Raw genomic sequence first — 24,711 nt, 5'->3', positions numbered from 1 at the left:
CCCCCAGGGTGCAGGAACTAAAAGGGTGGTGATGATTGGGGATTCAATTTGGCTTGCTATCAATCAATGCCACCAAGATAGACAGGATTGCTGCCGATAGCCCGTCCTTGCAACCAGATTGGGTTTGTGTCTCTTGGGATTCACGCCCTTTTTTCACGCTTTGTTAATTAAGCACCCAAGCTGCCCCTGCACTTACTTATTTATGAATCTTGGCTTCGACCGGTACTGGAAACCACTTGGTCTCCCCTAATTAGTCTCTCACTAATGGCCAGGCTTCCAGACAATTTCAAACCGCTGACCCCCATTTTGTTTATGCACACACCAAACCATACGACCTTGACGTTACACAACCCATGTTTTCTGGTGTTGTGTTTCTGTGGTGCTGAATAAAGTGCCCCACATGGGATAATGAGGCGACACTTAAAAAAAATCAATTTCCTTCTCCATCTGTCTAAGTAATTCCTCACCTGTTCATTAACCCAAGAATAGAGTACTCTGGATGTGTTGAGCCTTGACAAGAAGAGAACCTGACGAAAGAAAACTAGAAGCTTCGTGCTGGTGAAATATTAACACTTTCCCAGTACGCTCAGGGAAAGAGGGGCTTAACTCTGGCATGATTAATTGTCATTATTAATTATTATTGTCTTGGGTTGTTGCAAACAGCACGCTGCTGACTTTATATCGCCTTATTGATCAAAGTAAGCCAACGGCATGACATCACTTCTCTAAACACCATCGTGCAATTACTTTAACTACTTACTTTTAACTCGGCGAACACCCGAGCATTTTTCCCTTTGGTTTTAATGGCACAGTCACTGTTCAGGGTCAGCAGGCTCATCCACTGTGGCCTTGTGCGGTGTGGTTTGCATCACATAAACACTGGTCCCAAGTCAAATTTACTGGCGAGCAGTCCTGGAGATTCATTTGTATTCTTCCCTCTTTGGCTGGTTCAGGGTCAGGCATGATGACTAATCAGGTCAGGACCGATCCACACCCTGCGGTCGGAGCACTACCAACTCCACCTAGCTCACTTGGACCACCAAGTGTATTTGTGCTGAAGGTAGAGGGAACGCACACAAGCCGGATGGAAACGAGCTGATATTTTTGGTGCATCTCATTTCCCATGTCTCCAGTTGTGGAGAAAAACAAACTTTTACCTCGTTCTTGTTTATTCCCTTCAGATTTTATCGCCAAAGGCCACAACAGAACTGAACCCAGCCGAACACATGCGCTAATGGGTGAGCTTAGGCATAAACAGTGGGATTGTTATTTTTTTTTAACTAGCTAACTTTGCCACAGGCTGTGTTATAAGTATAACAATAATGCAGGTGGGACTGTGAGGGAAACTTTTGGGTTAGTTATAAAAGAAGTTAACTGTTGCTTGACTTGGACAGCCCAGGTGAGAAACAAGCTTTCTGTTGTTTGTGTGCATCTGAAAGCAATTACATTCGCACATTTGTGTGTTTAAAGAAGCACAGGGAAAATTAATAATTTCATTTAATCTGTTGCTCTCCTTATTATGTGGTAATTAATCTAACCTTAACAATAACCCTAACTTTACCCTAACCTTAAAAGACGTCCTCACTTCAACGTTAACAACGTCCGTTATAACGACTTTGATTTTTGGCCGCATAACAGCGACACATTCCCAAAATATGAGTAACTCTTAAACCACAGTGACGCACATGCATGTTAGACTGAAACCCATGTTTTCGATACAGGAAAAACAGTGTGTGCGAGCTCTGTGTGCTGTGTGTCAGCACATTAATAAATGGGTTCCTGGTGGCCTTGTGACTAGCGCTTCTGTGTGTATGTGTAGGTGGTGGTAGTGTGGGGTAATTGGTGACACCGTGCTCCCTCCAAACTGCCAGGTTTAGTTACACATCAATGAAGGGTGAATAATACATTAGCTAGGGTAGTGCATGTCCCTCCTACACATCCCAAGAGAAGAGGGGGTGGGGGCAAGGTGGGCAGATGACAAAATGAAAAATATCTTAAATTGGGGTGAAAAAAAAGCGAGAAAAGGTATTTAACCCTAAGCTCTCCATCCCCTGACGTATCTCATTTGTCACCTACACATCTTCAGCCGGACCATTTAAGCTCAGCTTGCCTTGAACATACCTATTTTAGCTAGTGTCCTCACCTTACCTCCCTTGTCCTGATGTACAGTCAGTCTTATTCTTTTGCATTGGAGCTGCTTTCAGAAGAAAGAGGAGACGAGCCATAAGCAAGCTTGGGATCAGTCGGGCTTGCTTGTAGTGTGTCATGGTGCTTGAGTGTTGATGCAAGTGGTTCTGTTGTCATGTTACAGTGATTTAGGGAGAATCCAAAACACCTAAAAGTGTGTCTGCAATTTGGCACTTCTGTATTTGCCATTCTGTCTCTTTCTGCGCTAGTGTATATGCATATAAGAGTGTGTGTGTTACTAAGTGCAATATGATTTATTCCTTCTTTCTCTGGTGTTGCTGTCTGGGCTCCTCTGTGTGTCATGCCAATGCACATAGGTCTTTATGTAATTGAAGAGCGCCTCTGAAAGCCCCCCGCCATATGGACCCCAACAGCCTTGGATGGCAGTCTGTCTGTCCATCCCTCAATTTCTTTTAATTGCCCAGCGCCAGGATTCTGTGCTGTGCCTGTCTATTGAGTGGTTCCTCAATAGGTTAAATACATTAATATGTAATAAGGTTTGGGACCTCGACAATCCCAGACCATGAGATTGACCAGATAATGCTGAGTGGGGCTGAGGACAAGGAGTGCAAATACTAAAAGTTTTAGTCTGACGTTAACTTTTCCTACCCTATTAACTCAACTTAAGCTGTCCTTTTTGATTATTAGTATTATAGATAATTGGACATACATTTTTATGATTTGTCATAAAACAATGCTGCTAGTAGTAAACATATGAATCTGAATCAAATACATCGTGGTGGAAGTAGAACAACATTTCGCACCACTTGCAATATAAATGTTAAGGTTCTTTGTACTACTTTTAAGGTTAAAGTCACAGATTTTCGTATACTTTGATTATTGATTATACTTTGACTCATACATGAAATAAAATGATTAAAAGTCGTTACTATTCAAACCAGCTCTCCTACTCTGAGCCTTCTGCTAATTTCCATGGCATCAGACTTTGATATATAGTTAGTTAGTTATAGTTATAAACTTTTTTCTGTTGCTATATTTACAGGAGGACGCTTGGCTAATATGTAATTGTAACATCATGAAAGGTTGAGCGGATATTAACACTGACACGGCCGTGTTTTTTCAGATGGCTCATTACTGGTGCTTTTAGCTGCTAAAGAGGCAAAGTCCATTTGCGCGGAAGAGGTCTAACAAGTCAAGTTATTACAGTGGCCAAGTGTGAGATTAATTAACTTAGTGGCGATTAAGAATAAGGGGCCAGAAAGAATCTCAGTGGCAGCAAGGCGGGAGTGAGATGAAGACAGAGACAGAGACAGAGAGAGAGCTTTCCACCCCAAAACATATGAATGTGATTAAACTCACAGATAGCTATTTGTAAGAATGTCCTTAAATAATAACAATCGTCCTCTCCTTCACCTTTTATGCTAAGTTCTAGGTGCCAAGAAACAAACAAACACATGTATATCCACTATCACAATCTTCCCAAAGTGACATAAAGTCTGGATTCTGAAATAAATGCGTAAAGCCTTTTCAGCAAAAAGTCTGCTGTTGTTTGCCATCAGAGATCAGTAACAGTTGTGATATGATAAAGATTGTCCAGAATGAAGTTGTCTCACGCAGGAGAGCAATGCCGTCGTCCCGGCTTTGCAAAGGTGAAGCATGAATTGCTGTGACATTGGCTAGTTTGTGATATCCATCAAACGCCTTATCTTAAAAAATTGCTCAAATTACAAAGAAGTCGCTGCCTTCTGTGCTACCAGCATTTTATTTGATTGTAATATCTACCGACTGTATTATAAGAGATTCAGAGGTGTTAAGTGTTTTTGGTCACTTGTGTGTATTTCTGTAAGACCAGGTGGAGCAGGTGGGAAGAATGGGAAAGAAAGAGAAAGACGAGGGAATGGTGATGGGGCAAAAAGACAAAGCTGGAAGAAGAGAAAGGATTCGTGAGGGGGAGAAAAGGGACAAAACAATGCAGCTGACCTACCCAGTTTACCTTGCCCAGTGTTGTATATCCTTTGCGTGAGTGCATGTGGGTCATTGTTTCTGTTTTTATTTCCAGTGCTGCGTGATACATTAGAGCTTCCTGATTTTTTGTTTTTTTTTGTCGTAAGGAACCACTCCCGAGCTAGTGTTTGAGGGTACAAAGAAAAAGAGAGAAGAGAAAGCGCATACTTTTGTGCGATCTTTGTGTTTATGAATTTGTGTGGTTGTTACAGAAAGGGTGTGTGTGTGTGTGTGTGTGTGAGATTGTGCCAGTCACTGGTCTCCAGAGACCTTACCCGGCAGGTTGCATTCCTGGCATTAACTGCCCTAACCTCTCTTTTGTTTCTGGTATCTTCGACCTGAATGGCTAATGACTGGGCTACCTGGTAAACCTTAACAAAGCGTATGCATACTGATGACAGAGGCTCCCACAAACCAGTGTCTTCATGTCACCTGGTTCCATCATCTTTCAAAAAAAAAAAGTTGTGGTGAGGGATGATAGGGTATAATTACTCATCTCTTAAAATTCCCCATTCGCCATTATTCATCTTTTCCATTTTCATTTTTATTCACAGGTAAATTAGGGCATACCTGGCAAATTAACATGACTGGCGGTGATAACTGACTTGATAATTATCTTGCAACGTCTTCATAAATCATCAGCGGGTGCTCGATGAGCCGAAAGACAGCCTTTGGGTTAGACTAGCTGGAAATCCCTGCTAATAGGGTAGTCCCCGGCTCTATTTTGGTTTTGTTATTTTGTTTATCCTGTCTGCGAAAGTTTCCGAGGAGAAGCAGAAAAGAAACAAGCAAACCTCAAAAGCCGGTTGGTTTCGACCGCCACAGTGTTTTTTAAACTCTTTTAAAGTAATTGGAAGCCACTGGCATGTGGAAAATGCGAACCGCTTTGGGGCTTTGCCCCTTACTGCAGACGCACAGGCAGCTGTTCCGGGTGTAACAGGAAGTAGCCATCTTTAATTAGATTCAACACAATCGCTACATGCTGCGCAGGAAAGTGCAGTGTAAGGTGACCTGATATGTTGGCAGATGACTGCATTAGCAACGACTGTATTAACAGAAACAACGATAGAGGGACACAGTGTGTGTGTGTTTGTGTGTCTGTCAGAGAGTTAGTGAGAGAGAGAGAGGCCATGTATTTGTGAGAGAGACTCAGTGGCTGTTGATACAGAATGGCAAAGCTGGCTGCTAAGCCCTTTTCTTGTGGTGCTCAGCCATTCAAAAAGCCACGGCTTTTATTCAAAGCCCGGTTCCAGCTCTTTCTAGGCTACACCCCCAGTGAACAAACAGGATTTGTGTGTGTGTATGTGTGCATTTGTGTGCATGTGTATGAGTCTTAATAACATGTCTCATTTTCTGTTTGTATGTGTTGCCGATAATGTGTATGCATTAGCATTATGTAAGTGTATGGTTTGTGTTCCCCTGTGTTTGAGTTTGTTGAGTCAGCCACTGCTGACACACAAAATTGCCTGAAAACTGCTATTAAGAGCTGTGAGGGAACTGCTCGCACACAATCCGACTGCACAGGCAGCACAATAGCCCATCTCCTATTGAACAAAAGGTGTGTGCATGTGTGCACGCTCTTGTGTATGTTTATGCTTCCAGCACCCCTGTGACAGTCAGATAATCAACAGCTTCCACCTATACAAGCAAATGCGCATTCATTCATTCATACAGGTGTATTTCAAACACTCTGCTCTGCACCAATGAAATGCTTCCCCTCAAATCCACACATAGATTCCCCAAAGGCATGTTGCTGCTATCGCTGTTTGGTATTTGGCTTCGGAAACCGGGCCGCTATCATCTGTACAGACTGATACCAGGGCAGCTATCAAGCTGTTATGAATGGATGCCTTGGTTAGCAAAGGGCAGCGGAGCAGAGGAAAGCCAGGGAGGAGAGAGCAGAACAGAGAAGTACAGCAGCGAAGTACTAGACAATGGCTCCCTGGGCAGCAGTAGGGCAATGAGCCCATCAGGCTGCATGTTAAACACAGACACTCAAGGCAGGCACACAAACATACAGAAGACACTGCAGTTGTGTACATGCACACAGTCACATACTGTCTCTGAAGGCGACAGCGTGTTAGCATGCCAGCGACAGTGGCAAAGAAAGACGTGCCGGGGCTGTGGGGAATACAAGAGAGCGTGCAGCAGCTCTCTATCCTCTCCTCTCCGTCCGCCCCCCACCCCCTTTGTTACCTTACTGGCCCCTCTTTGCCTTTCATTCCCATCTTTTTCCTCTTTGCACCCCCTCGCTTTGTCTGTACTTTGAATATCTCTTCCTTTCTCTGCATTCCCATCCCTCTCTCCCTCCTCCTTCCCTCCCCCAGTTTTCCCTGACTCCTGCCTCCCTCCTTTCCTCGATCTCTCTGTCTGATTTTTGCTGAATTCTATTAAGACTTTTAAGCAATGCCAGTATGAATGAATGTGCATTGAGTTATTTTTTTGTAATCAAAAACGGCCACACCCAAAGCTGCAAACCGTGTTCCCTCCGATTCTGCTTCCTCACTCCACCTAATTCTCCTTTGCATATCTCACATAAAACAGTGTTCAGTAGTTCTTTTCTTTGTACTTTGTGTGGAGGACTGGGAGGTGCTAAGAATTCAATACACATCTTCTTTTTTTCTCTTTAATTTTCCACTGATCATCCCTGCTTTACTCCCTTTTGTATCTGGCATATATGTTCCAACATTTCAGTATTGCTGCAAAAACTACTACTTGTTGCTTTGATCCGGGGTGAATTACAGTTTTTGAACAAATGCTGTGGTGCTGAGGGATTGATTAAGATCAAATATAAGACTGAACTGATGGCTGAGAAAGCCCCAGATATGCTATGCTAAGTGTGGCCTGGATGGGAAGTAGCAGAGAGCCCTGACTCTCGCCTGTCACAGTTAGCCTAGACCACCAATGCCCCAAATCCCCCAGAGCTTCTGCTCACAGATAGACAGGCAGGTAGTGCAAAATATTAATATATATATGCTTTTATATATATATATATATATTATATATATTTATATATATATATATTTAGGTGCAACAATACTCGTATTGATATTGAACCGCTCGATACATTTCGGCTTTCGGTTCAGTCGCATATATATCGAACACTACAAATTGTTTTTATTTATTTTATCAACTTTCCTTCTGACGATGCTGTCTGTGTTGAGCGCTCAGTGGATCTGCGTTCGACTACTCCGCCTAGGCTGCACTGTCGATTGCAGCACAAGCTAGCAAGACAGAAGCTAAGCCTCAACGCTACCCGAAATTGAACCTCCCCCACCCTCATTCAGATCTGGCATTTGGAACTATCTTGGTTTTCATGTGAAGTATGACCCTGAAGGTAAGCGCGTCATGGACAAAAGTAAAACAGTATGTCGGATGTGCCACGCAATGCTCAATTGGTGGGAACTAGTGCGTTAGTGCAGTTAGCTCGTTAACGTGTTGACGCCATCCAGCGCCACGCACGGGGCGATCCGCGGTAACTCGTTAAGGGAGATTTGCCGCATTATGGCGTTAACGTCATTTCAAGATTTCAGATTAACACTGACAGCACTAGTGGGAACACAACGAATATGACTGCACATTTACGCCGACATCATCTTAGTGCAAAGACAAGTGGAAGCAGACAAAAACAACAAGCACGCATGCTACAAACTTTACCCGAGTCATTTAGACAGCCGTTAGCACATGATTCTCCTTATGGGGACCTGATATGTTTAATATGCTGCTGAGAATATAGCCCAGAAGAAGCGTATAGTATAGCTTTTACTTTGGAAAGTGACATTTCTCTGTAATAAACTCTCTTTTCCAAAGATGAGTGATTTCTTTTTTTTTTTTATTTTGTTGTTTCAGCAACATTAAATTTAAAAACTGTATTTTTGAGTCAAAATATAATTTATAATTTTAATAAATGACAAATTAAAAAGGCATGTACATTTTTTTGTATCGAAAAAATATCGAACCGTGACACCAAAGTAACGAACCGAACCGTGAATTTTGTGTATCCTTGCACCCCTAATATATATATATATATATATATATATATATATATATATATATATATATACATACATATATAATCCGCTGTTTATTTTATACAATTCAAAATATTGTGGTAAATTATTTGTAAAATAATGATTTTATGTTGTACTGTTTGCAGAACTGCACAACAGCTGCCGAGGTGCCCTTGAGCAAGGCTTTGAACCCTTTTGCAAAAAGGAAGCCTTGGTGAAAAAAAATCTGTGTATTACACAGTAAAAGTTTAAAAATAAGTGAAAGATAATTGAGGTGCGCATGCTAGAAGATCTGTATCTGTATCAAAAGAAGTCTTTTTATAGAAGTTTGACATGCGTTGCTACTCGTGTTCATGCACACGAGTATGCAGTGTATTTGTTTTACAGTCTAGTAAATAAATCTCAATCGGGTTGCAGTTGTGCTATATAGCGTTTTGAATATGAATTGTATACCAGGTATTGCTGCCCCCTCAGACGGAGTGTGGGGTAAACACTAAATGAAATCAACAGCTATAGCGACGCACGCACACTCCATCATACACAAGATTTGTCTTTTTGCAGATGCAAAAAGACAAATGACTCCGCTCCAGCGGCCTCACTCGCATAAACACAACGAAAAGCGCACATCCAAATGCCCATAGAGTTTGATAAGGAGAGCCACATTTCCATATGCACGCCTTTGAGGTAAAAGCAAACCTGCTACTCGCTTACTTGTATTTTTAAGTTGCAGCCGGTTGAGTCATTTGCCAGGAAATCTGATGATGGCATCTAAGCGTCTCACGCAGAGGCTCACGCTGCGCAGTTCACCCAGTGCTCGCATTCATTCAGCCATCTGATTCAGGACTACAGGGCTCTGCTTAAACACTGTTAATTGTTAGCATTTTATTTTTAATCATATTTGAGGTTTTTTTAAAAAAGTCTTAGAGTTAAATATAAAATGTTGTAAAATCTAGAAGGAGAGTGGGGCGATTAATTTCCAGGAAGGGCTGTAAGCAAAGAAATTACTTCATCTATGGTAAAGTTTGAGGCAATAGTTTCCATGTTGGGTGATGTAAACACCAATCATTGCTCCAGAAATCTGGTTTTGCGCCCATTTCCTGCTGGTTTTTAAACAAAGCCAGACCTGATGCCCTTAAAGTAATCATTTGCAAACGAAGCACACGCCTTTCCAGAGCAGGTTGTAAATGATAAATATTACACCAAACCTTAAAAATGATGATTACAACAAAACATTACTGAAGCCTTAATTATCTATTTGCCTCCTGACATTTTTGCCAAAGTACGTGATAGTTTAACTGTAAAGGGCGGCTCTGTTTCAGCTGATCTGAGCACGGTACATGATGTAATGCTTGTTTTTCAATAATGAGTAAGAAAAATCACAGAGAGCTATATTCAGATTTCAAAAGACAAGGCCAGACATCTCCGTGTGGTAAATCCGCAGTGGCTGGAATAACTCCTCCGCGGGAATATTTCAGTAGGGGATGAATTTGAGTAAGTTTTGTGTCACACAGGATGCATCACTGTAAAAACACTATAAAAAAACACCCTGAAAACTGCGCTATTACCTCTGCAGTGTTGTGGAAGCTTGTATCTGCTCATATACTGCTTCATACACTAGTATATGAATATGACTAGGCAGTGTTTATATTCAGTGGCGAGGCAGAGCGAGAGGAAGAAAGCAATAAGCGGATGTTATGAAACAAAAGCAGTATGGGAAATGGAAGTTGTGAGCATAAGCTACAAAGCCAAGTAATGTGATATGTGATCTTATTGTGACTACTCATATTTTCAGAACAATAAAACGAATAATTGATCAGGTCGAGGTGCCGTAACAAAGCCGAGGTCGCTCTCCTAATGAAATGCTGATACACTCACTATGAAGGACCTCCATTAAATCTTAGCAGCATTGGAGTTTGAAGGCAATCCGAAGTGCTTGTGTCAGCCAATAAAACAAGCGCTAATGACTCACCCCCAACTGTGAATGTGCGTGTTTGAGTGGGTACGTATTATGTTGTCAGTACTGCTGATGAAGGTGCTGCGACTTATTCAAAAGCGGGCAAAACACAGAGCCGTCCAATAAAACCGCGGCACAGTGTCGGCTCCTGCGAGTGCGGGGTCTCAGGCTCGGGTTGGTTAAGGTGAGGAGAGGGGGATTTCAAGCATTCCCAGAAAACCAGTTATATTAACAGTTAACTGGCTTGTGTGGTAATTAACTCAGTCAGGATGCCACACAACTATGCAGTAAGCTGAACAGAAATTCTGTGAGTCGAGCTAAGGCCCGACGTACACACATGCACTCATTCACTCAGACACGCACGCGCACTGACAAACATGTGTTCCCACCCGTAAAGGCACACCTGGTTTTGTAGACAGCTGCCCCGAGGGCTACCTGTTCGTCAGATCCTCTGCGGTTAGTAATTAGAAGTAAAAGGGGGGGAGGGAGGGGTGAAGAGAGGGAAGGAGACAGATGAGAGAAGGACAGAAGGAATGAGTGAGTGGGAGAGAGAAAGACAGCGAAGGAGGGGTGGGTGGGTTAAGACAAAGAAGCCGGTTCCACTGACAGGACAGGAAGTAGATGAGACTTCTGAACGAGGCTATACCCCTCCTCAGTTTGAAGCAGGCACACACACACACACACACACATAGGTCTATATTGGCTCAGCTTCGCTAGCTTGCATCCTCCTTGCTGCAATCAAAGCTTTCTTTTTCCACTTCAACCACTTTGCTCAGCTCTGCTCTCTAAAAGCATCTCACAGCAAAAAGAAAAAAAAGCTGTTTGTTTTTTGTTTATTTATCACAAAAATGTCGACAGGTAAGAGATGCTTGACAGACATTGCCTCCGGAGACAAGGTGTGCTAAACAGACAAACGTTCAAAAATCGCCCCCCCACCACCCACCAACGCACAAAAAAGGTATTCAGCCTTGAGATATCCCTTGATGAGGGGAAGGTAACCGAGGGCAAGGTCGCAGCCCCGTATTCATAGAGCAAAGATTTAATTTAATTTGACGTTTCCACTGATGGAAAAAACTATATTTAATAAATAAATAAGAGAAGACAACTTACTCATGAAGCTCCAGCAGCATTCCCTGTTAGCATACAGGCAGGACACACCTCTTTTGTGACAGCCATTGTGTGACGACTGACTGCAGCAGTAGGATGAAGTATGTGTGTGTGTCTGTGTGTGTACTTGTGCTAATGGGAGGTGGGGGGTTGTTGTCATGGGAGGCGAGTCCCTTCAGGAATTCCACAGAGGAATCAACTCCTTGGCTTGTCCATGTTGCAGCAACCAATTACCGTGACTGTGTGTGTGTGTGTGTGTGTGCGTGCGCACAGGGGGAGTGGGGGGATGCTGAAGGGGAGGTCTGGCTATAAAATGGAGGGGACTTCTCCTAATCATCGCCCTCTGGCCTCGCACAAAAGCAAAAAAGACTGCTCGGACGATTTGAATTTGAATAGCATCTCTCCTCCCGCTTTCCTTTTTTTTCCTGCCCCGCTTCCTCTTTCTCTGCCTCAGCCTCGCACTGGATGACAAAAGTGGAGCCAACAAAGATAGCGCACAAAGCAATCAGGCTAATAGCGCTAATAAGTTGAGTGTGGGGTCCTCGCTCTCAGTGTTGACACTTTCCACTGTTTCCGTGGCTAAACAGAGGCTCAAGTGTTTGGCAACCAGACGGCATAGTATTTTAATGGAGTGGCTACCCCATGCCAGGTTGCCATGTGCTTGGTCTCTTCGACTGCAACAAAAAAAAAAGATACAAAAACAACAACAACAAAAGAAACTCAGAGGAGAGGTGGGGAGAAGATAATTAACTACCGAAGAAGCCCCGAGCAAAGGATTATGGGAAGGGAGTCATTAGGGTTTGGAGTTGAGTTTATTTTATTATTATGGATTTTCCCGGATGCAAAATCTTGCTTTCATCACGTCTCGTTAACACATGAGTTAGTGGTAATTTCTAAGGTGAAGCCGTTTTGTTTTGCACTAATTGCAGAGAACTTAGTCGGCTTGATTGTCAAGGTGGGAAAAGAACATTTCATTAAAAATATTAGTTTGGTGACGGCCGTCTGAATTTTGGAGAATCACACATACCAAAGACATCCACACTCAGAAGCTCAAAGCAAGACCTGAGCTAAATCACTCACCTGTGTGCTCCCTGTGACCCGCAGCCTTCACCCTGAAAACGACTGCGCATTCCTCCCTCTCAATAATAGCCTTTCTTCTCTTTTCCTGCTTTTCTCCTTCTCTTTTTTCTTTCTTTTAAGAAGTCTGCTTGTTTGAACAAAGAAATATTTTAAGAGGCTTGTAACTCCGCGTATGCGTGTGCGCGTGCTCGTACGTTGGATGCGGCCATAAGGACGAACGCTTCAGTGCCCTCCCCTGTTATTAGGCCTGCCCTGTCATTACAGGATTAGAGTGTAGGGGTTTGGCTTTGCATGCGTGTCTGTATGCATGTATGTGTGTGTGTGTGTGTGTGCATTTATTTGCCAGAGTGCGATCTCTCCAAGCCTGTTTGTATTCCTACAATTTTTCTCACACAGTCAGAGGACACAGAGAAAACAAATGTCACAGCCGTTTTTTTCCCCCCACGGTTTTTATGATAATCCCCGGTGCATTTGACCTCTACCATAAATAACACTTTACTAAAGCAATCCTTAGGTTACTCAAACAGTGACTCGCTAATTGAAAAGTCTTTGTGAGCAACAGGGGGTTGAAAAACACCCCCCTGAGCAGCGCACGTCACATTCATCACTGTGCAGCAAGAACACAGGAGCACGGCTGCAGATATTGGCGTCGAAGGCAGAGAAAAGAGGAGATTTTAACAATTTTTTTAGTTAAAGTAGGAGAGAAAAGTGGGACAAATAGAAGAAACATAACAAACTGGGAGAGTTGGTTGAGAAAGAGATTGAAAAAAGGAGAAAGTGTGAGAAAAGTGGAGCCTTGTGCCTCTCTGTTTGTGACCCATCGATGCCTCTCTCTCACCACGTGTGTAATTTACAGCAGCCAATTTGCATGTTCGTTTGCCTGATTTCCTTTGTTTGCTCCTTTCAATTTCTCCCTATCTCAATTTACAAGATTTGAAAGAGTAAAATGAAATGCATAGAGGGCAAACCAGTGCACTCAGTGTGTTTAGAAATCATCTCAGAGTCTAATTGAGATTTGTTTTTTTTTCTTAACCGACTTGTCCTTCTGGTTTTCTTTCCATTTTTCTTTTGTCACTCGGGCCCTTAAGTCGTGCTGCCATTTTAGTCTTCTAAGCTTTCAGGGCTTGTTTCCTTTACAGAATACCTTTCGCTCTATAATCTGGTTCCTTCTGCCTCCTTCTTGTCCTTTATTATCTGTGCGAGTCTGCTTTGCACACTTTATTAGATTTTTTTTGTCCGTGTATTAGATGATTTTAAGATGCTTGGACTTTCAGTGCAGGCTTTATTCTTGCAATGTGCTTGTAATGCCAGGTGTGTTATTTAAAATCACAGCAATATAGTGGACAGAGCATGGCAGGCACCCGCACACACACACACATCCTGACACACAAACACTGACAGAGAGGGAGCGGCCGGGTTAGGTCAGGGTCATTCACCACTTTTGCTCTGGCCCATTGACTCAGGATTGGTGCTCCACTTTGGGCACAATGCAGGACTTTGCACCAAATACACACGCATACAATTGTCCTCTGACACAGACTTGCAAGCACACAGTTATGCACGCACACAAAACACAACCCCCGGCCAGATCAAACAATGCAGATGCAGCGAGAAAGGAGGGGGTTCAGCGATGAGCGTGCGACCTCGAATCATCTGCTGTCCCAACCACTGAGTCAGGCTGGACAGGTGTGTCTGTTTGCGCTTTGCATATCTCTCTCTCTTTCACTTCACGTCCCTTCTGCTTCATCCCCGCATCCCCCTCCTTCCCTCCCCGTTCGTCTTTGCGTTTTGCCGTGCTGTCAGTTTCAGCGAGGCCAGCGCTAATGACAAGCGAGCGCATCAAACACAAGGCCGACTTGTAATAATAAATACCAGGCGGCAAACATATATAATTTTCACCTCACCGGCTTACCTACCTGCACGGCTGTCAGTAACAGGTCCCAAATCACATACTGTCACAGTATGAGTTACAGGAAGTCCTGCAGCTAGTGAGTGCTGGCACATTCTCCGGGAAAACACAAGCAGGCCCTCAGTTGCTCACATGTGGCTACATCTGGTTACAAAGGGAGCTCTTAGCAAACACCACGTTCATGAGTTCCCTGCTTTAACACTGGAAACACATTGAGAATAGAGCAGGGCGATGTGACCAAAAATATTTATCACGATATACATTTGAAAATTTGCGATAACGATATAACTGACGATATAATTGACACTAGATAAAATACTTTACAACTCCACAACTTTATTAGTGCAAAAAACCCATCAATGTATTTTCACTTAAACAAGCAGCTGTTTGTTATGTGCATTAAAGTTTCATAAAAATTTAACAGTGCAAATGCAAATTCCTCGCTGACAGTTTAACCAAAAGGCATTTCCAGTGGAAACTGGCCGACATATCCTCAGCATAACCATGTATAATATCCACAAAACTTAAAAAGAAGTTAAACACACACAATACGGTAATATTATGTTGAAGCACAGTACGTATCACTCCACGAGGCTCCTGCCTACGATAGCCGTAATGCTCCGACAATCCATCAAGCGGTGCGGCTTCGTAGCTTAGCAAAGTCGTACTAAAACATCTGACAGATTTTCGAGCGCCGTGTATGACATAAAATCGTTTCGAGGTCAGTAAACACAACCAGAATTCATACATAAGGCACAGGAGATTATAAGGGGCTCTGTTGATTTTCAGAAAAATCAAAGGATTGATTTTAAGTGTGCCGTATTTTCCAAACAACACAGTAATAACAACGGCCCGCTAGCATGCGCTACCAAAAAAAGTGCTTTGTTGTGTATCTGACGGACGAAAGCTAAACCAGTTCCACACCACTGAAGTTGCAGCATTTTTACAAACCAATTCTGGTTCATCCGTTTCATTTAATGATCCGCTTTCGCTCTTCTCATTCTGCGTCGCCGCCATGTGCTTATGTAAACCTAGGCATTGCGCATGCGCGTTTTACCCATAGTCTATCGCGATATTTCGTTTTCCTATTGTTGCCCAAAATTACACCGGTATTACCGTGAACGGTATGATATAGCCCAGCCCTAATTGAGAATATTACAAACCTGCTAAGCAAAAGGAATCACTTATGATAAAAGCTTTGATTGGGCTCATGGTGACAGTTTTAGACCTTTTTCAGTCAAAGTCTGCGGAGGTGAAAATGAGTGGGACTTCCCCGTTGTAGGAGCATAACACTTGGACAAAGTTAGATATATTTCACCAGGGGCTTGAAGTTCTTTTTGTTTGCCTGAATGTAGCAGTTGCTTGATGTGTGGTAAAAATCCTTGATAGTATTGCACTTATACCTAGGACTTATTTACAATCAGTTAGCAAGCCAAAAAAAAGAAGCCTGCAAAGACTTGGAAAATCTCAAACTTCCTTTGACGACCAAGCACTCGCTGGCTGCACCGTTTCATCATCTTTCACTATCTTGTAGAACAGCACAGCGGTTGAGATAATAACGGTGGCTGCACATCATGCCTTGAGCGCCAGGTAGTAAAAGACTCGACATTTATAGTCTTCCTTCCCCGCTCTCGCAAAGCTCCCGTCTCTGCCAGCAGAAACAAGAAAGTGGAAAGCGGAGAGCAAAAACGCTTTTGCAGGGGAGATCTCTGTCCACCGCAACTTGCGCGAGCCATTTGTTGATGTTTTTGTGTGTGAAATCCTCCGTGTGTGGCATATAGATACGTCTAAGAACGCTCTAAACTGAAGTGCCTTCAAGTATTGACGCAAAACGAATCCTATTGAAGTTTACCGACCTCTGTTCCACTCGAGAGGTCCTCTTTTGTGACACCGAAATTTATTGCCCCTGCTCTCCATTCAAGTATTCTGTTGGGTTGTATATCTTGAGTTTTACAACTGTGTCTATATCTTATCAAGTGTGTGTCTGTGTGTCACGTGTTCTGTGGGAAGCGGAACTGCTTCGCAGTGAGAGCTTTGTATAAGGGAAACACCTAATTGGGACTAATTAGCTTAATGAGGAGCAACAGTAAAATATCACACAATACCTCACTGATCACCTTTGTCTGTCTCGTGTTTCATCTTTAATGCATTCACTCACACACACCCACACATACTCACTTGCACATAAAGTACTCCTTTGTCTAAATCAATTCAGTTAGTTGTGAGCTTGTACTTTCTGTCCTTTATTCACACAGTTTTCTGAAAGCAGCTCTGGTCCTCGTATCTGCTTCTTGGATCATTTTGCAAGTTTTATGAGATGTTTTATGAAACAACAGAAAGTTCTACTGATCTCTTTTTTCCTTCCTTGTTTGATTGTGTTGTTTTCTTTCTGCTTCCCTTTTTCAGAGACGTTGATGGACACAAAGTGGGCCACGACAGAACTGGCTTGGACTGCACATCCTGAGACTGGGGTGAGTTTACTGGGCATAGTGAGCATTGTGTTGTGTTAATAATGAGCAATACTCATACTCATAGGCTATGTTTTACCATTTGATGCAATTAAAATATTTTAGGCAGCAAAACAAATGATCCACTGACATCTAATTCACCTGACTGACCTGATTGACTCCCTCCTGACTCCTCTTGAAAAGTGCAAAAAGAAAAAAAAGCATTGGTGTTGTCATGAAGTTCCCTTTTAAACGCTGATAAATGTCTCAGCACCCAAATCTACCTCACACAAAGTGTCCATGACAGCCTCACATGGCTTTCCCATGTGGTCTCCACAATGGGGCAAAAAGAGCCTCGACCCCTCCTCAGCTGTACTTCAAAGACTGCCAGCACTCCTCCCTTGCCTTTGTGTGGTCCTCTGACTTGGCCCTTGTGTTTTGAACGATGGGCCCCCTTTTTTTTAGTATATTTTTGCTCTTACCACAACACACTTGTCGGAGGATTCTTCCCCAGCTGTTCGAAGTCACCCACCCTCTTTATGCTCCTTTTCGCCTAGCCATTAAACATTAACTGTGCCAGACACACACTAGCCACCTCAGCTGTAAACAATCAGGAGGACAAACCCTCTCACAGCCTGGCACGTCCCATTTCTGTTCCCCCTTCCCTCCAAACACACACACACACCTCTTCATCCTGTTACGCTACAATGCAGCGGTGATGCTCCCACGAGGTCCAGGCAGACATGGTTTAGGAAGCTAAAAAACATGCCTCTCTGTTTCTCTTCCAAGCAAACCTGCAACAGATGCTCCTTCTCAGTAGATGTACATACAGTGGCTGCCCTTTTGCAATCCAGATTTCCCACATTACCTGCCAAAAGGGTGGAGATGAATTTGTCCCCTTGGCCCTTTTTCTTTTTTGGGTGTGTGTGTGTTTGCAGCAGAATGTGCCACAGACAGCATTTGTTGTCCCTGAGTTATTTTTCCACCCTTTGTGTGTTTGTGTGCGCGTTTCCCCTCCTTTTATTTTTTCCCTCCCTCCCTCACTTTCGCTCTCAGTCCCTCGCTCTCGCAAAATCAATCGTCCGTGTTGCCTTGTTCCTTTCTTCACGCAGACTTTTATTGTATACGTGTTTGTTTGCTCTCGCAGCCTCGCGGTGGGAACGACCCAACCTGTTTTTGTTGTGTGTGACGAGTGTTTAAGAGAAACCGATGCCGTGGATAAGAGGACAAACAAAGCAGCCTGCGGGGAAAGGGACGAGAGAGAAAGAGAGAGAGAGAGAGACAGGGTTTCAGGAAAATCCAGAGCGATGTCCATGCGTCAAGAAGGAAAGAGTGTATGAGACAAATCAGTTCCTCAAAAAGCAAATCTAACACTACACATTCTCTCAGTCACGCCAAGCACGAATCATATCGTCTCCATCTTTTTAAACAACATTGCAAAACACATGCAAATGAAGCGACGAACATAAAGCTACACAGAAGCTGCGTTTGTAAGCGCAGGAAGTGTCTTTACATGCTCCAACACTAGGTTGTTGTGTTTTACACACATTCTTTTATATTCTTTCACGTCTCTGTTTGCTATGGTATGTGCATTTCTCAGTCTGTCTGCATCTGTCTTTATAGCCTGTGGCATCTCTGTATGAGGCATGCATGCATGCAGCTCAGCACCAGTTTGGTGATGCGTTTGGATTTCCAGCATTCATTATGTCTCCATGTGTGACGCGCGAATATTTGTCTATAAATCATGCCGTGTATGTTCCAAACCAGATGGGCGAAGAAGAAGGGGGAATTCCGCTGAGTAGCTCTCCTCAGACCCGGAAAGATACCCTCAGGGCTTTCCCTGAGCATACGTTGACAACAATATATGAAGTTAGCGAGCCTACAGAAATAATAAGTATTGTCGGTATATGACTGTCTCCTTCATAAGACCACCTTCCCTGCACAAAACGTGTCATAAACAAGCTGGAACAGTATTAAATTAGCCTTAGTGGGATTATTGAACCGGTTAAACAAACAACAAAATAAAAACACACTAATTGGTTGCATTGAGCTTGTTGGAACTTTCAGCATTTCAGGCAATGCCTAAAGCTAATAATAATAATAGTTTATCCATGTTGCCATGAAGGTTTCTTAGAGTAAATGTTCTCTTTTAATTCATCCAAGGTCGAAGGATGAAAAAACATGATAAAACTGGCAAAAAAAACTGCTTTAAATGATGATTTTGAGAATTATTGTTGCACCAAAATGTGCAATGTGTAAGGCCCGTGCATTGCCGTCTGGAGGTGAAAGTTAAAGCTTTGATTGGAAAGGACAAAGAGAAAACAGAGAGGCTCGCCAATCTTGCATAACAATTCATCTTGTTGAAAATCGATGCCAAGAAACTTGACCCTTTTTTGCACAACATGCTTAATTCATTCAGGCTTGGTAAGCAGGCTCTCAGATTGTTTGCCCACTGGTGCATGTCTGACGGGGGGTTGGTTGACCCCTTTCTAACTGCACGCATACACAAACAGACCCACACCTATACACATATATATACTCTCGAACAAACACAGAGTGAGCACAAACTTGGCCAGACAAGCTCGCATGAGCAAATTTATACAAACGCACAGCCACAAAACACTTGGCCGCATTGCTCTTTTGCGCAGGGTGATTTATTACACTAAACTAAATACCCATTGACACTTCATGCTTTTAGCCATTCCATTGACCTGGCTGGTGATTATCGATTCCCTCTGGTCGCTTCCTCCTTCTCTCCCGCTCTTGTGGGGCCATCATTTTAATGCCACAGCCAAACTACACCCATTCTTCCCCCTGTGTCCCTCACGGCCTCCACGGTCTTGGATGAATAGCCTTGTCTCCACCACATCCATATCACAGCCTTAATTAAGATGCTTCGAGCTCAGAAGGAAACGACTGGCTCTAAAGAGGGAAAGCGGTATCTATTTACCCGAGTGTTGAGGAAGGCAAATGCTTTGAGGTAAAATCCAGCCCCAAGAACATAACAATGCAATGTCACAGGTTCAGGTAGCGAGTTCGCCAGTTGCGCTAAATATGCACTATGCATTTGGTGTATAGTTTTAGCAGTCATCTCAAGGCGCTTGAGGATATTGCAAGGTAACGACCCTACAGTAATACAGAGAAAACCCCCAAAATCAAACAAATTCTGAGCCAGCACTTGGCGACAGAAGGAAGGAAAAACTGGCTTTTAGCAGGAAAAAACGTCTGGTAGAAGCAGACTCAAGAAGTGACAACAATCTGTCACGACTGGTCAGCCCGTTCTCACTCCCGAGGCGTAACATGCCGACGTTTTGTCACGTCCCGCGGCGTTCCTGAGGAACGCAAAAGGAGACCTTCGGCGTTCTTATGGTACGCGGCGGGTTATGGCCGAAATCCAGTGCAATGACGCTCCCGCGGTAATAGACGTTCCAGCCCTGTATTCCAGCCCTAAACCTAACCTTATCCCTAGCCCTAACCATAACCTTTTTCCTGATCTTAACCAGGACTTTAATGATGTTAAATAGCGTGTTTCTAAGCGATTTGAAGAAAAAGAGCGAACATGTGTAGATTGAGTCCATACGGTTCTCATATTTTCTCATATTTCCTCATTTTTCCGAGGTCGTCATTTAGGAACGTGGTGGGTAGCCGAAAACGTAATATGTTGACGATTTGTCACCTAGCGTAAAATGTTATGCTTTGGGAGTGAGAACTTGTTGGACTGGTACACAGTGTAAGAGAGCAAGAGATTAATAATGATCAATACCTAAATGCAAAGTGGTGTGTTAGCTTTTGACTGCCCTGTGACTTATTGGTGAATAGACTCGTTTATATATAGTCACTCAAAGCACTTTATAGAACTTGCCCCATCCATACATCACTTTTTTCCATGTCTCACATTCTCACACATTCACACTCCAGTGAATGCATCAGAGCAACTTAGGATTCAGGATCTTGCCCAAGGATACTTTGGCATGCAGACTGGTGCAGCCGGCAATCAAACCACCAACCTTCTGATTAGCAGGTGACCCGCTCTACCTCGTAAGCTACAGCCACCCATTATTCCCTTCTCTAGTATTATTTTCCTCCCCCGTTCGCTCTACATTAAGCGCTCTAAAGCACTGGCACGTCTTTTGCATAGCACTGTTAACTACTGTTGTATTTAAACGTGTCTAAAAATACTTTGACTCAAATGTTTGTCTGATAAAAGAAAGGGGAGCAGATCCCTCAGCGTGCGCACACACACACGCACGCACGCAAACACACACACGCACACACTTAGATATATTATACACACAGGAATTGCTGTTTGAAGTGAAATGATTTAATCGCGGTGTCCTCATTCGAGATTGAAAAAAAGAAGAAGAAAAAAGACATAACATTAACGCGTCTCACAGCAAAGCTTTTACAGTCTGGTTTGCTTGCACTCATTTAATGAAGCTGGTAATCAAAGTTTAGAAAATTTAATCCCATTTTATCCCGAGTAATTCACCCCCTGGGTACTGTAGTAGCATTGAAAGATGTAGAGTGTAAAAACAGAAAAGCATGAAGGTTAACTGGCGCCTTTTCCCCGCTTTTATTAGAGGACGTTGCAGTCATTGCTCGGTAATTGAAGCGTAATTGGTTGTGAAGCAGTGTGGCTGGTTCTTCCAAACAGATATGAGGTAAACATGCTTTGGTGGCTCTGTGGCGAGGAGGTGACAGGTTCCTGTAATTGTGATGAATTTGCAGTCCTTGTGCCTGGCTTTTCGCCACACTAATCAGGAATGAAAGGTGCATCATGGCAAAAGCGAGGGAATGGAAGTAAAAGAAATACAGCTAAACTGAAAAAATCCAATTCTCGCTCCCTCATGACTTGTGTCCTGGTACTTTAATCACTCACTTTTTATGCCACTTGATTTAATGTAGCTCATCTAGGTTCGATGGAAGATGCCCAGCAGCTACTCAATATCTATCAGACATTTACAGCTGCTAATTTTTCATGTTCTTCATCTGATTTCTTTTCAGTGGGAAGAGGTCAGCGGCTACGACGATGCCATGAACCCCATCCGGACGTATCAAGTCTGCAATGTGCGTGAGCTCAACCAAAATAACTGGCTACGTAGCGACTTCATCCCGCGAAAAGATGTACTGCGCGTATATGTGGAGATGAAATTCACAGTGCGTGACTGCAACAGCATTCCCAACATCCCTGGTTCCTGCAAAGAAACATTTAACCTCTTCTACTATGAGTCTGACTCGGATTCAGCTACGGCTACCAGCCCTTTCTGGATGGAGAACCCTTATGTGAAGGTTGACACCATCGCCCCAGACGAGAGTTTTTCCATGCTCGAGTCTGGACGGGTAAACACGAAAGTCAGAAGTTTTGGCCCGCTGTCCAAAGCTGGCTTCTACTTGGCCTTCCAGGATCTCGGTGCTTGCATGTCGCTCATCTCAGTCAGAGTGTTTTATAAGAAGTGCTCCACCACGATCGCCAACTTCGCCGTATTTCCCGAAACGGCAACGGGGGCTGAAGCGACATCGCTGGTGATAGCCCCGGGAACTTGTGTCCCCAATGCCTTGGAGGTGTCTGTGCCGCTGAAGCTTTATTGCAACGGAGATGGGGAGTGGATGGTTCCTGTAGGAGCCTGTACCTGCATGGCAGGTTTTGAACCGGCCATGAAGGACACCCAGTGTCAAGGTGAGTGTTTTCACAATATATAATTTAGGTCAGTTTATGACGTGTCGTGGCGGATTAAGTGGATTAGACATTCTTCAACAGGTTGCTCAAGGTTCAAACCCACAACAGAATAGTGTGCTACTTCATCTTATGTTACAGTCATCGGATTTCAGGATGGAGCCTTCTTACGAAGATCATATGAGAAGACGTTTACGTTTACATTTTGGGAACATGGAATGGTTTTAGACTAGTGGTCCTAGTCTTCACAAAGACTCGACTGCTGTGCAAACAAACCGCACTGATTGCCTGAGAGATTAATTGGACATTATTTTGGCTACAGGATACACTGTTTTATGCTGGATTGTTCACTCAACACATCGTAATGAATAATTTATTTGATCTTGTTTTCTTTTGACATGTTAATCCAGTGATTACAAGCTATAATAATACAGACTAGCAGGGCTACGCACTCCCGTGACCTCAGCTTTGCCTTGAGATTGGTTGCAAAATGAATGCGCGGTGTGTTGTCTCTTTGTGAAAGCGAGTGGCTAACGGCTTCAGGTCTGATGGAAAACATGACAGGTTCACAGAGGTGAAAGAGAAAGGTAAATTTAAACAGCAAGGTCCCGACTGAAATGGAGTGCAGGCGACAGCGTGACAATAATGAAGGATAAATGGAAAAATTTGTGCTTGTGTGTACGTGGGCGTAAAATTAGGCCCGGGCGTGCAGAACGTGTGTGAAGAGTGAAAGAGCGATCTGGTGAGGTTATTGATCACGTGAATGCACGGTGCCCCGTGCGTCTTCGGGGGTGATCCCTGCTTGTCTGAGTCCTTCTTCCTATAATAGAAGAAAGCGATGACGCTGCACAGGCCTTATATTTTGTATCCACTCCACTCCAGGAGTGGGTGGATACTGAATATGCGCTCACCTTTAGAAGGAGAGTGTTTGCGCGAGACAAAGGGGAGAGTGTAGTATATCTTAAGTGAACGTGGTTAAAAACTCATTTGTTTGTTTCTGGCACCTCAAGGTTGAAGCTCTGGTGACTGGCCGCTGATAAAATGCTCTCTAATCACTAGAAACCACAAGAGATAAATCTCGCTTTCTTGTTCTCGTTAGGTCCTCTCTCCTTTTCCTTCCTCTCCTTCTATATTATTCCATGCTCATTTCTCATCACCCTTTTCCCGTGCTTTTTCTGTCCTCCTAGCATACAGTATCTCTTGCAGCTCTTCATTTCTCACTGCGCCAGTCTTTCCTTCTCCAATTCCTTCCTAATCTGAAGGCCGTTGTGCTCATTAATAAGCCACTAGAGTTACAGTAAGGATGTCAGTATTAATATTAATCGATGAGCCTTTTTTGCCTTCCCACTCATTAGCTGCACATTTTTTACCCCCAATATTCTTTACTTTTTCATGCCTCAGACTTTCCAATTTCAGCATACATTTTAATCAGTTCCTTAAGCTCTATGTTCTGCATGAGAGGATAAGACACAGGGGAGCGAGGAAGAGGGGAGGTGGGGGTCCTACAGGATTAGCATTTTCTATGCCTCCACCTCTTCCACCTCTCCCTCCCTTTTCGCTCTACCCCCTTGTCTGTCTTTCTTCCTCATTCTTTAATGGTTCCTCTAAGGGAAAATGGATAAAAGGAACAGGATGACCCCTTTACTCCCTGGAAGTGATTGATCAGCACTTTCAACCTTTTGGTGTAAAAAAAAAGAGGCTTCCTTTAACAGGAATGCTTCTTCAACATCTTTGCTAACAGTTAAAAAAAATGTTTTTCTTGCCCTGTGAGCTCAGAATTAGCTTGCAATTTGCTCTGTGTTAGGTGAAAAAATACGAACAAACTTGTTCAAAGAAACTGTTCTGACACCTAAATTCAAGGTCAGTTCTTTATCTGTTTATCAAACCATACTTCCTGTTAGCCAGCAGTGTGGATAACTCTGACAAATTGGTGGGAGAACAAATATACTCAGTGCTAATGTACACGGTGCAGCCAGCTGGTGGTTTTGAGCTAATATTGAACTTTCAGAAGCAGGAAAACAGCAGGAGCAGTAAGTGGTCTGCTGTAAATTTGACCTCTGACCTCAGTCGTTTTCAAAGGGGAGCATAAATCCAACATGGGATCTGTGACGATAATTATCATTCGGGGGGGGGGGACAGACAAACATTGCAGTTTGTCCTTGACGTTGACGAGCTAATGCGCTAGTGGGTCAGCTAATCAACTGGCCCTTATAAACTTTGCCTCTCTTACCTGCTCCTGCCTCTCTGTTTTTATTAGGCATGGCGGCAAACTCATTCATCTTTTAACAAGACAGTTTATGAAAGATACGGAGCCTACCCAAGGTCCTGAATCACAATGTTGCCGCTACAGTTTCCCTGCACGTCTGTAACTTATCACA

At 43.4% G+C, this 24,711-nt stretch overlaps 1 protein-coding gene across 6 annotated transcripts in view; it reads left to right on the top strand.

The window, feature by feature from the left end:
• ephb3b (eph receptor B3b) overlaps positions 1-24,711 on the top strand; it is a 59,952-nt gene that overhangs the window by 12,777 nt on the left and 22,464 nt on the right. For all 6 annotated transcript variants that reach the window (XM_006791980.3, XM_006791978.3, XM_006791979.3 and 3 more), the window contains exons 2-3: positions 16,619-16,683; positions 21,664-22,336. In XM_006791980.3, the coding sequence (XP_006792043.1) occupies positions 16,619-16,683; positions 21,664-22,336 (738 nt within the window). The remainder of the gene's footprint in view (positions 1-16,618; positions 16,684-21,663; positions 22,337-24,711) is intronic.

The sequence above is a fragment of the Neolamprologus brichardi genome, chromosome 15 (genome assembly GCF_056152115.1).
Source record: "Neolamprologus brichardi isolate AB-2024 chromosome 15, ASM5615211v1, whole genome shotgun sequence".
NCBI classification, from domain to species: domain Eukaryota; kingdom Metazoa; phylum Chordata; class Actinopteri; order Cichliformes; family Cichlidae; genus Neolamprologus; species Neolamprologus brichardi.
This window is presented reverse-complemented; position numbering and strand designations above follow the sequence as displayed.